Source organism: Paracoccidioides lutzii (genome assembly GCF_000150705.2).
Source record: "Paracoccidioides lutzii Pb01 unplaced genomic scaffold supercont2.13, whole genome shotgun sequence".
Taxonomy (NCBI): Eukaryota; Fungi; Ascomycota; class Eurotiomycetes; order Onygenales; family Ajellomycetaceae; genus Paracoccidioides; species Paracoccidioides lutzii.
Window position 1 is genome coordinate 428,568 of NW_015440959.1, and position 11,972 is coordinate 440,539.

At 45.5% G+C, this 11,972-nt stretch overlaps 4 protein-coding genes across 4 annotated transcripts; 1 reads left to right on the forward strand and 3 right to left on the reverse strand.

Annotated features, from left to right (window-relative positions):
- Positions 1-2,682: 2,682 nt before the first annotated feature.
- On the reverse strand, positions 2,683-3,791 carry PAAG_05101 (phosphatidylserine synthase; the record flags this gene model as incomplete). The annotated part of the gene is made up of 4 exons (XM_015845469.1): positions 2,683-3,389; positions 3,457-3,494; positions 3,589-3,646; positions 3,713-3,791. 4 exons carry the CDS (start codon positions 3,789-3,791, stop codon positions 2,683-2,685), a joined length of 882 nt encoding a protein of 293 aa, XP_015699695.1.
- Positions 3,792-4,408: 617 nt separating this feature from the next.
- On the reverse strand, positions 4,409-5,393 carry PAAG_05102 (hypothetical protein; the record flags this gene model as incomplete). The annotated part of the gene is made up of 6 exons (XM_002792920.2): positions 4,409-4,626; positions 4,688-4,716; positions 4,799-4,944; positions 5,036-5,136; positions 5,193-5,240; positions 5,312-5,393. 6 exons carry the CDS (start codon positions 5,391-5,393, stop codon positions 4,409-4,411), a joined length of 624 nt encoding a protein of 207 aa, XP_002792966.1.
- Positions 5,394-5,661: 268 nt separating this feature from the next.
- Positions 5,662-8,302, forward strand: PAAG_05103 (threonyl-tRNA synthetase; the record flags this gene model as incomplete). The annotated part of the gene is made up of 5 exons (XM_002792921.2): positions 5,662-6,263; positions 6,351-6,615; positions 6,675-7,250; positions 7,311-8,007; positions 8,148-8,302. 5 exons carry the CDS (start codon positions 5,662-5,664, stop codon positions 8,300-8,302), a joined length of 2,295 nt encoding a protein of 764 aa, XP_002792967.1.
- Positions 8,303-9,228: 926 nt separating this feature from the next.
- PAAG_05104 (hypothetical protein) lies at positions 9,229-9,967 on the reverse strand (the record flags this gene model as incomplete). The annotated part of the gene is made up of 3 exons (XM_015845470.1): positions 9,229-9,456; positions 9,533-9,755; positions 9,870-9,967. The coding sequence occupies 3 exons, from the start codon at positions 9,965-9,967 to the stop codon at positions 9,229-9,231; spliced, it is 549 nt and encodes a 182-aa protein (XP_015699696.1).
- Positions 9,968-11,972: the final 2,005 nt, after the last annotated feature.

Sequence of the window (11,972 nt, forward strand, 5' to 3'; positions counted from 1 at the left end):
GGTCAGTCTCCAGTCACAGTTCTCTTTTCGCATCAACAATAACCGCTGTCATCAACTGCCAATGCCATCCACTGTTTTGAAACTTGCCGTTTTACTGATGCCAGCCATACATGAGTACCACTACGCCTGGCTACAGGTGTACATCCATTAATCCCTGAAATTTAAATGTTGCGATTAACCGCCATGCCAGCATATATGAACATGTTTCGAAGCGCCGGCTTCTCGAACTCACATATCACTTGATGCAAGCTGCGGTGGAATGCACTTCCAGCTGAACCACTGAACCAATAATAGCAATTACATGCATTATTTATTTATTTATTTGTTTATTTTTTGCCCCCACCCATCCAATCTCAACTCACCCAACCATCATTGCAGCTTTTGTGCAAATTTGGCGCGTGGATGAGCGAGAAAGCGGGGGAAAGGCTTTTCGATTCGCGCCAACCACCCACGCGCCAGGCATGTTGGCCATCTCACAGCGTCATGCACTCAACATTTCACAATCTCTGCACACTCAGGCCCTCAGTGGCATGTTCTCTACAAAACGGTTACGTGTGCATGTACGTATGTACGTTACATACAAGCACCATACACCTGTGTAGTGGTATCATCAGAGAAAGGGCATTTGATATTGCGGATCGACATGCGGAAATCCTAAAACGATGCGATGATGACGATGGTTATTTATCTGGCTCGTGCAGATCGTTCGCCCTGCTGCTTTGTTATTGGATGTTTGGATCTGATGTGTTTCATGGCAACGATGCTGAGAAAGACGTCGTCTATAGAAATAAAACAAGCGGGAGGCCGGGAAGAGGAAGAAGAAATTATGCCCTTTCGAGTAGGGTTGTGATATGCTCTTCCATTATTTCCCTTCGGGGTGTGTTTATGTTTTAATTCTACCCAACAGCAAACGAAGAGCACATAGTAGCTATCGCAGAGAAAGACTAGAAGCCAGCCAAGGGTCGACAAGCAGAGGCCCCCGTGCACTTGAACTCTCTCGAACACGTCAGACTGTTCATCACAAGGCGGAACGGATTGAAGCAACGCAAAGACTCAATTTAAAGGCTTGCAACGGAGGCATCGTTGCGTCCTGGTCCCTAAATCGCTTCACCCAATCGTTATATTTTTTTTCTCCCCCCGTGGAAAGTGCTTGTTGATAATAATGTATTCGGATGTGTTATTCGGATGTGAATGGGATCTACGGAGTACCAGACATGACTTTCGAGGAATCAATGTCCTGCCGATGATGCAAGAGGCTGGATGCTGGAGTTTAAATATAGGTTGCGTTTTGCATGCTTGCTTGCCTCGTATGCGCAGCTATTCTCTTCCTGTTCCATATCCGTGCTACTCAGTGGCATACAAGTCATCGTTTTCGCTCATGTTTGGGGGGAGTGGATTTTAACAATCTTTCCGGAGGACATGTTTATCAATTGGGAACCTGGGACCGGAATTCTTGAACCTTCTCTTGCTCTGGCTAATGCCACCCTCTTCTCAATGCATACTGGCATGTGTTGCATGTATACAAATTCGAAGACTATTCCAGGTTTGCGCATACATGTCCTTATCGAAGATTGACTCTGCGTATCTATGATGCGTTGTGACATATTTACCTATGGGAACAGTGAGATATTCAGCCCTGTCTTAAATATATCCTTTTTCTCCCTCTTTCTGATTTTATTGTTTTTATGGCCTATATTCCACCTTCAAGGTGAACTTTACAGGCACTATCCGAAATAGAAAAGAAAAAAAGCTCCGTCCTCTCCGTTCAAATATATTCATTATACCGGTTTGTCTTTGGCTACCTGTTCGGACCGATATATCATATGTCTGTTCATATACTCTCCTTAGTCAGGTGAGGGCCTGAAGCCTCCCTGTTTCCGTGTAGGCCGCTATTCGGAGCTGCAGACCTCACAAACTGCCGTACTCAAAGCTTCAGCTAGTGTCTGGCTTGCTTTTGTCCTTGCGTGCGTGTGGGTTGTAAGGATGGCTGACTTGACATATCTATCACAGGCGGTTCAACAGATATTTGCAGATTTGAGGCCCATAGTAGTCAAGTTTGTCACGAGTTATCTCGCTCGCGCATATTCGAAAACCTTCGTGCCGCAGAGTTCCATGGTAGGAATAGCATGGTGCCGATATGGATATCCCTCCCGAGCCGATAATCGCGCAGAATGTCATAAACGCATATTTGCGTGGGCGTGTATGGCTTCCTTATAAAGCGCCACAATAGCTTATCTTGAATATATCCATGATCGAGGAACCTAGACATAAGGGCCGGAGATACTTTCCTTCTATAGATGAACAAAAGGGATATTCCCTGACGTTATTCGGAAGATATGCCATTAGTGTGACATTCCCTATCCCTTTCCATCATCCCTTTAAATCCTGAAAACATAGCAGAAACAGACAGACAAACATGCAAACAGCAATAGGTATGTCATATAAGAAGTGTGGGGAAACGGAAACAACACAAAAAAAAAAAAAAAAAAAAAAAAAAAACCAACGTATCCCACTATTTTGTCTTTGAAAAGGACCAAAAATTTAACATGATATCGCCTGCCCCTTCTCACTTTTTTACTATCAAGAATCCGCCCTTGTTGCGCTATCCGTCGTATACACAAACTCTCACTTCTCCTTTGCACCCTCCGTGTCTTTCACATATGCTTGATTTCTTATCCCTCCTCACAGTTTCGGAATATGTATCGTTCTACTAACCATCAAACAACCATGAACCACAAACAAACCAACAGCCGGGTGAAATTCCAATAGTGAACCCGCACCCACCACGCCAAACGGTATTTCCCCCAGAATCCAATCCTGCGACACCCAATACGCCATCAGCGCCGCAATCACCAGCGTGGTCGGAATCGGCGTGCCTTCGAAATACTGCGCTTTGCCCGATGTATCCTTGGGCAGAGTGGCGACGGTCACATTGAAGCGGGCAAGTCGGGTAAGGCCGCATAGGACGAAGAAGGTGAGGAATATGTGGTCCAGGGGGCTGCGCATGCCGATTGCGAAGGCGGTGGCAGCGGGAGCGATGCCGAAGGAGACCTTGTAGATTGAAGAAAGATTGTTAGATGGGGAGTTCAGCAAAACATGGCGATCATGCATGTATTGTAGTTTTGATATTACCAGATCAGCTAAAGAATCGAGTTCTTGGCCCATCATTGACGCTTTTCGTCGCCACCGGGCAATTTTTCCGTCCATAAAATCGAAGAGGAGACCAAATGGCATGAATGACAGGGCTATCCATAGATCCCTATATTGGGTCGACTCGCCTAGACAGTATCGCATCGATGAGAAGACAGACATGACTAGATGGAATGTTAGATGGGAAGATTTCAGATTTCGGATTTCATATCGGAATGTCGACTTGCCTCCGCAAAACCCTGTAGCGGTGCAAAATTAGTTTTGCGCAACGAGAAACAGAGAGCACAGAAGGATAGCCGAACTTACCATTCAATTCAGTAACAAGATCGGCCAGATGTAGCGCCCTGCATATATCGAAATAATAACCATATCAATGACTTTGTTTTCTTATTTTAAGACCTTGCGATAGGAAAAGGTTATGTAAGAGTGGGAACAGACCTGAGCAAGCTGAAATGGCCCGAGTCCGCCGAGAGCAGCATTTTCTGCTTGTCTATTACTGTAGCAGCATGTTAGCTGCATGCGCCCAGAAGCCATCCTTTAGGGATTTAATGTAAGCGCTCACCACGGTCCTTGCTGTTTGTATCGTTGCTGGGAGCATCACTGCCAGCAGGGCTGGGAGCGGCGGAGCTTCTTCTCGACATACGGAGTAGAGGGTGTTATTATTGTTGAGTTGCCACAGCTCTGGATAAAGTAAATTTACCCAAGATAGCAAGAAAAAAGAATAAAATATCTGGTTGGCAGTGGGGGAGTGGATGGATGGTATTGAGCGGCGAGGGAAGAACAAATAACGAAATTACAAGTTGAGACTCGAGTTGTCGAGGTTCACCAGAACCAGCCGGGGATAACATTTCGTCATATTTGAGGGGAACCAAGCCTCGAACCAAAACTGCACATGAACAGAAAAACAACGGCCTCTTCGAAAAGTTGGAACCGCTGAGTTTCGATGAAACTCAAATACTAACCTTGGAAGGTCTGGAGACTACATGCTCTCTGTAGCTAATCTTCTATGGAAATTCTTCAATTGACTCAGCAGAATAAATGCACGTCTTTACAACATGCACCCAGGTATCTTAGATATCCAGTCCCACAATTAAATAATTACCCAAATTCCCTCATAAAGCAGAAATCGAAAAGAAAAATAAATAGAAATCGAGAGAAAAGAATCGGTTTTGCACACAGCATGTATCAGTTGGGTAAAATTAATAACCACCGTTAAGAACTCCCAAAACGCCGATAAAAAGAAAATAAATAAATATAACTAGAACCTCTTCCCGCCAAATCCCCCGCGAGACCCGCCCCTAGAGCCGCCCCGGGATGAAAAACCCCCTCTCCCACTTCCTCCGCGCGGCGCCCCTCGTCCTGGCCCTCCGCCTCGGCCTCGTGGAGCGCCTCTTCCTCTGGGAGCTCCGCGACCACCACGCCCACCACGCGACGCACCCCGCCCAGCGCCACCGGCTTTCTTTGGTTTCGACACACCTAGACAGGGTAAGAAAGTATACTGCGATGTAGAAAACAGGAATTGAATGGGTATACCTACCTGGTGGTGGTTTTGCCTTAGGCAAAAACCTGGTGAAGAAAAAGAATATGTTAATATATAGACTTGCTCAGTCGACATATTGGTGTTTGTTTGATAGGTTTGGTTACATACTTTTCCAATGGCAGCAACTTGTCTCCTCCAATGTAGAACTTGTCGCCTGATTTGAACGAAGTTGCGATGATTCCTTCCTGGGGCTTTATGGTGAAGTAGACATGGTTGATAGGGCCGAGGACTTCATCAACTTTTCCGACGGGAGTCTAATGCGCACGCATAAACCATATATAAGTATTAAAATCTCATGCCTCCTCCTTCACATGGGTAACTTTGGGTTAGATAATTTATCCGCACCTTATTTTCCAAGTATATCGGCGCATTGAAATAGGGGATTTTAGGGTTGATGGACTCGCAAACCATCTCTCCTTCACAGGCGTGCAAGAACGAACCCATTTCTGCCCACATTAGCTTCCTACGCAGCAAAAGAATCGATCGCAGGCTTAAGGCTCACCCAATACTGAAGGTGGAGGGCCGAATGACGACTGGAAACCGCCTCGTCCTACGGAATTATATGTGTCAGATTAAAATCAAGTCAACAGCGGGCTTTGCGCACTGCGTGAGTCAACCTACCACCTCGTCCTCCGCCTGAGCTGCCGCGATTGGCTCCAGAAGCAAAGCCACCGCGACCTCGACTGCCTCCTCTAAACGACATGATTGTGGGTGATTGAGTCAGTGATGGGGAGGAATGCAGCACTGTCGAGGGCTTTTCGGTAGCTTCAATTAAATTGTTTCTCCGACAAAATTTAGTGGGAGCAAAAAAAGCTAAACACGTGATACACCGCTTTCGATACTTTCTCTTTTTCCTGCGCCATATAAATGATACAGACAACACAACAACTGGACTCAGACTTGTCTCACAGCAACATACAGACATTGCTGTATGAGGAATTAGTTGTGCCAGTCCATCACCGTGTACCAATATGGCTGGAGATACCTCCAGCGTTCCCAGTTCCGAAAATCAGCACCAAGGCGTTCCTTTCCGTCCTGCCATGGGGCATGCTTTCTCCCCCTCCGATTCATCTGCCCCGCCTCCAGAGAAAGCTGCGAAAGCGAAGTCGAAGAAGCCCGAATCCACAGCTGAGGAGCCTCTGCCGGATTTCATTGTAGAGCGGAATAAGCTGTTTGAGGAGCTGAAGCGAAAACATGACGAAGAATTAAAACATAAACCCCGCTTCGATATCAATATCACTGTTGACGTTGGCGATTCTCACCCTTCCACAGTCATTGGCAGAGCGTGGGAGACCACTCCAGGCTCGTTTCTACGTGATATACCCAAGGAGATTAGTTCTACTGTGGTGGTTGCAAAGTTGGATGACAAAGAACTTTGGGATTTGGACAGGCCGTTGGAAAGGGATTGCAGGGTGTCTTTCCTCCCCTTTGACTCTTCAGAAGGGAGGGAGGTTTTCTGGCATTCCAGCGCCCACGTACTGGGAGAGGCATGTGAGTGCTATTACGGCTGTTTGCTTTCACATGGCCCACCGACCCCTCAGGGATTTTTTTATGATATGGCCTTGGAGCCAGGGTAGGTTTTATTTTATTTTATTTTATTTTATTATTTTTTTAACCCTCCTTGAGAAATTTAGTGTACTAAGAATAAAATTCTCTATAGTCATGTTGTGAAAGAATCCGACTGGCCGGCGCTTGATTCAAAATCAGCCCGTATTTTCAAGGAAAAGCAGCCTTTTGATAGACTCGAAGTCTCCAAAGAGAACCTGAAAAAAATGTTCGCCTACAGCAAATACAAATTGCACTATATTAATAATCTCGTTGAAGGGGAGAGCAGCACAGTATATCGATGTGGTACTCTGGTCGACCTTTGCAGAGGTCCTCACATCCAAAATACTGGAAAAATTAAGGTCATGAAGATTATGCAGGTTTGTATATATAGAGTATTGACTTTGTTTTGAAACCAAGAGACTAATGTCACCTCAAGAACTCTGCGGCCTATTTCTTAGGTGATCAATCTAACGATACTCTGCAACGGATACGTGGTGTCGCCTTTCCTGACAAGAAGCAAATGCAGGAGCATCTGAAATTCCTCGAAGAAGCAGAAAAGCGGAATCATCTGAGGATCGGCAAGGAACAGGATTTATTTTTCTTTGACGAAGTTTCTCCCGGATGCCCCTTTTTGCTTCCAAATGGCACGAAAATTATCAACGCCTTGCAGTCCCTTCTCCGAGCTGAGTATCGTAAGCGCGGTTATCAGGAAGTTCAATCTCCAAACATGTATGATGTTGGAATCTGGCGTCAATCCGGACATTGGGCTCATTACAAGGACGACATGTTCAAGCTTGATGTTGAAAAGAGAGAATGGGCATTGAAGCCTATGAATTGCCCTGGACACGCAGTCATGTTCGGGCACAGAGAGCGGAGTTACCGAGAACTGCCTCTTCGGATAGCAGATTTCGGTGTGTTGCATCGGAATGAAGCGTCTGGTGCACTCCACGGACTGACGAGAGTGCGAAAATTCCAGCAGGATGATACACATATATTCTGCACTGAGGATCAGGTAGATATCCTATGTTTTATACTCCCCCCGTTGATCACTTCTTACTAAATCACGGGGCAGATCATGCAAGAGATCGATGGCCTATTTGATTTCTTGCGTTCCGTGTACGGATTGTTCGGTTTTAGCTTCAAATTGAAACTGTCTACAAGACCAGAAAAATACATGGGAAAGCTCGAAACCTGGAATTACGCTGAAGAGCAATTGCGTGCCGCCTTGACTAAATTCAAAGGCAATGACTGGGAGGTTGACGAGGGTGATGGCGCTTTCTACGGGCCGAAAATTGACATCACTATCCAAGATGCATTGAAGAGAGAGTTCCAGTGCGCCACCATCCAACTGGACTATCAAATGCCAGTGAATTTCAAGCTCGAGTACATGACTGGCGAGACGGGAGCCAAGGCGAAGCCCGCAGACAAAACCACGGAAGATGCTGCCAACCCAGATGCTCCATCCACCAATAGCAGCAGTGAGCCAGGCCCAGGCCGTGCTCGTCCAGTTGTCATTCACAGAGCTATTATCGGGAGCTTCGAGCGATTCTTAGGCATTATCATCGAACATTTCGGTGGTAAGTGGCCGTTCTGGTTGAGCCCGCGGCAAATCTTGATTGTACCTGTGATGCCTGCCGTCAACGATTATGTGGAGGAGCTACGGGAGATTCTCCGAGGGGATAAATTGAACGTTGATATTGATATCAGTGGCAACACGATGCAAAAGAAAATTCGCAGTGGACAGATTGCGCAGTATAACTTTATTTTTGGTAAGTAAACCCTTTTTTTTTTTTTTTTTTTTTTTTTTTTTTTAATCTCAACTTTTTCTCTTTTGGTGATGTTCAGTCTTCCCTCCCTTGGCAGGAGAACAGCTTTTGATACTAATTGCAATACTTTTGAAACTATATAGTCGTGGGCGCACAGGAGAAGGCAACCCGTACCGTGAATATTCGTAACCGCGATGATCCTAGTTCTCAAGCCAAAGGTAGTCTTGTTCCACTCGAAGAAGCTCGTGTCAAACTGCGTGCTCTTCGTAAGGAGCGTCGCCTTATCAACGCACTTTAGATTGACGTAAAAAGTTTTTAATTCAAAAGCGAAATCGGAATACTAAGCTTATATAAGATAAATTTATATAACTAGTTAATGTTTTGATTTGGCTTTTTGTTATATTTTATTTCCTCATCCGTTGTTGTCCTAGCCTTCTGTTTTACTATACTTCGCCAGCGTGGTGGTTGATTGGCGACGGCTAGAGCTACCCGTAAATATAAAATTGGTCTCTCACAAGACTAGCGCTTTTGGCAACACTTGTAAAAATCATATTCCGATCTTTGATGCTGGTATTCTCCTCGGAGAAAGAGTCATTAAAAATGTTTTAACTGAAACATTGTAAGACCCCAGTCTAGGCATAGAGTACAGATTTCTGATTTCAGACAGGGAAGGGGGGGGGGGGGGGGAAAAAAAAAAAAAAAAAAAAAAAAAAAAAAAAAAAATCAAGCATTGGAAAAGCACAATTTGACCAACAAGAGACTTTGTCTGGAACCATTTTAGATTTGGAGAGGTGAAGGGACTTCTGTGTCGTTGGATGATGCAGGAGGCTGGTTTCCCACTTTTCTGTCAAAATATAATTCCCTCACGAAGCGGGCGTTTATGTTTTGTTTTGTCCACAGTTCCATGTCTCCAATATCGTAAATGGCATACGATTAATAGTGGAGAGAGCTTATATTTCACCTTTCGCCTCAAGCATCCATGTAGCTTATTAAAGAAATAGCTTGCATCTGTGATTGGGGGTTGGGGTGGTGGGGTTGTGTGTACGCAGCAAGGAAGGCAAGCAGTGGAACTACGCCGTATATTGCAGCGCCGTTCCAGAGAAAGAAAAGAGTCGTGCGGAATAGAGGATCAACATGAATGCTAGTGGACATATCAGGTATCGGGGGATAGGACATCCAATATCTCCTTAGCTTCTCACTATGATTTTCTTTGATCTTCAACTCCTAGCGGCCCAGTTTTAGTTCCCTATCAAGTTTCTGTGGCATCCCACTTAACCTGAATTTCCTGTTGCTCTCACATCGCGATATGGGGTCCTGGGTAGACAAGAGAACTTCATCGATCGCCTCGGTGGGTCGGTCCCGCTTCACCATCTGGTCTGGTCCCATCTTATCACTGCAGTTGATTGGTGTCGATGCTTTAGAGACGATGCCTGCTGATGTCAGTTGCGAGATCTATTTAACTATTTAATAAAGCTTGGTACTTACGGCATTCAACCAGCCTCTTGGATGGCTTAAATCCAACCTAAACCGTTCGGAGGATCCGGGATTGGATGAGCTGGCAGAGGTTGCCCAGCGTCTTTTCCTTCCTCTCTTGCGGGCCAGCACATTCGGTACTTGAACCTCGAGAATCAAAGATCTCCTGTAATTTTTCAAAACTCCGTGAAGGCACGGCCATTTGATATAATTGATCCTTGTTGGTGCCGTGAGCTGGGCTTCCTTTCGCTAGCTTGGCCTGATCATTCGGAAATTTCCTAGGTGAAGGACAGGGAATGAGAGGCAAATCCCGAGAAAATGGAAAAAGTTGCTGCCTAAACACCAAGGAAGGAGCGAAACTGCAGTCATAGTGCGTTGTAGTGTTGTCTCACGTTCCGCAAAATGACGTTGCTATGGAACCCTGAATGGGGGTACGCAGCAAGAGGAGCCTAGGCGGGGTGGACTCTCGTGCAGCAGATGGTTTCCGCATGGGGTCTTGATTGATGCTTATTGGAAGGGGGTAAGGTGGGATTGGAAAACATTGGGATTTGGACTCGTGGGAAAATGGAAGATCCGTGGAAATTGTCCTGTGCTCACATACTGGTGGTTGGCAGCAAAAAAGGCTTGTATCTTCACTTGTGACTAGGTCCAAGATTGCAACGATAAAATTATGGGCAAAGTTGCGCTAGGAAGCTAACATTTTTTTTTTTTTTTTTGCTTCGTTCCTTTGAGTCATGGCAGGCTGGCCCTGCCCAGAAGATAGCTAGGTTGGGTGCAAAATTTAAGTTATTCTTGCCGTCAATCAATATCTGGGGGAGCGTGTTTAGCCTGATACATGGATTTAAAAGTCTCGGGATCGCCATCGGGTGGTCAAAAGGTGTAACAAATGCCAAACCAGTGGGAGTGACAAAGAAGTTGTTTTGGGCTCGCCCTCCCCTGACGTGTTTTTACCTCATTTCTCCATTCGACGTATCTCGACTGGTCGAGTAAATGTACTTCAAGGGTTCCTCGTATTCGGAACCAATGTCACTTGGGTAGATTTGATAGAACAAACAAATGGTGGCGTATTTCTCTCAACGACAGTGAGACTCAGAGACAACATTTCTGGGCGTTTCACTTCCGAAGAAGGGCGGAGAACGAATGTTGAGATGTTGGCTTGGCTTGGCACATTGAATGAATACTTATCACTTGGTATAGCTGTGGATCCCCTGCAGCAGCCCTTTTGGGCATGGCATGACATTAGGGTTCGGGTAAATGTGTCAGTTCTGGATTCTTGTCCTTTGAAGGTCAACTGGGAAGTTTATTTGTATGTGCCGCACATATGCACAGCACATTCCCATACAGATAAGCTGAGTGGGGCATGACTTTCCGTTTGCTTTAATCCACTCAACTCCTCTGGGGCCATGGGATTTGATGCGCACGTATCTAGGATTAGAGAAGCTGCTAAGTGCTAGCGTAGATCCATGATGGAGATCAACTAGAAGAACACTGGTCTGCTTCAAGGCTCAAGAGGTCAAAAGCAAGCTTCTGGATCTTGTCTCGACTCTTCAAAAGCAATAGTAGCAAAGAATGGTAGAGGGTTTTTCTGTTTAGTTTATTTTTAGGTCAAGACTCTGGGAGGTGGACTGATGCAGCTGATAACAGTAGTTTTGCGAGTGAGGGAACCGAAGAATTGAGAGCACGTCGCAGGCCAAGGTCGTAATCATACTGAAACGTGGTAGTGACATACTGTGCTCCGTTGCTGTAAGTTTTTCTCTTTTGAACTGTGGGTCTCTCTCTCGTTTTGGGGTAGGTAGCTGTTCCGTACTCCGCCCTGGACTCTCTTACAAGATGGAAGAGATACGGATGCTGGAGTTCACGGATTGACCAACATCCATTTACTGTTGTCCCGCCAACCAGACGAGATGCCAGCGGTTCCAAGCTTAACTTGTTGCTTTGGAGGAAAGATGTGCTAGTGTGTTGGCAAAAAGTTCCAAGGGTTTTGGGAGAAGAAGGGATTGCGTTTCTCTCCCCATCGATAATCTACTTAGGTCTCAGCCTGAGGTGTTCCAAATTCAATCATGTAAACGGTTGGTTTCCCTTGCCAATACTATTTCTCTTAATTGTGATCAAGAAACGGAGGTCTAAAGTGAACCTTCATTGAGTGGGCTGAGCTTGATAGAATTTGCCCAGCACTGGCACAGCCTGGAGGCTTGGAAGTGCTTATTTTCTGTCCCGTCGCCAATGCTTGTTGGCGGCTGAGGGTGCTTCCCTTGGGGCAAGACTAGATGGTGAATGCAGACATATCAAAGAACAAAGAAATCCAACAACAATAATACCAATAAAAATAGACTAGACCCCAGAGATTCAAGAGGATATTCTCAGAGGTTGTGGAGGAAGTTGACGTTGAGATATATCCATTGTTATCAAGTTATAATCGCAGAGTTAATTAACCGTCGCCCAAGTTCATCATTTAACTAGTTAACTATAACGTTAACTAACTAACTAGTTAACTA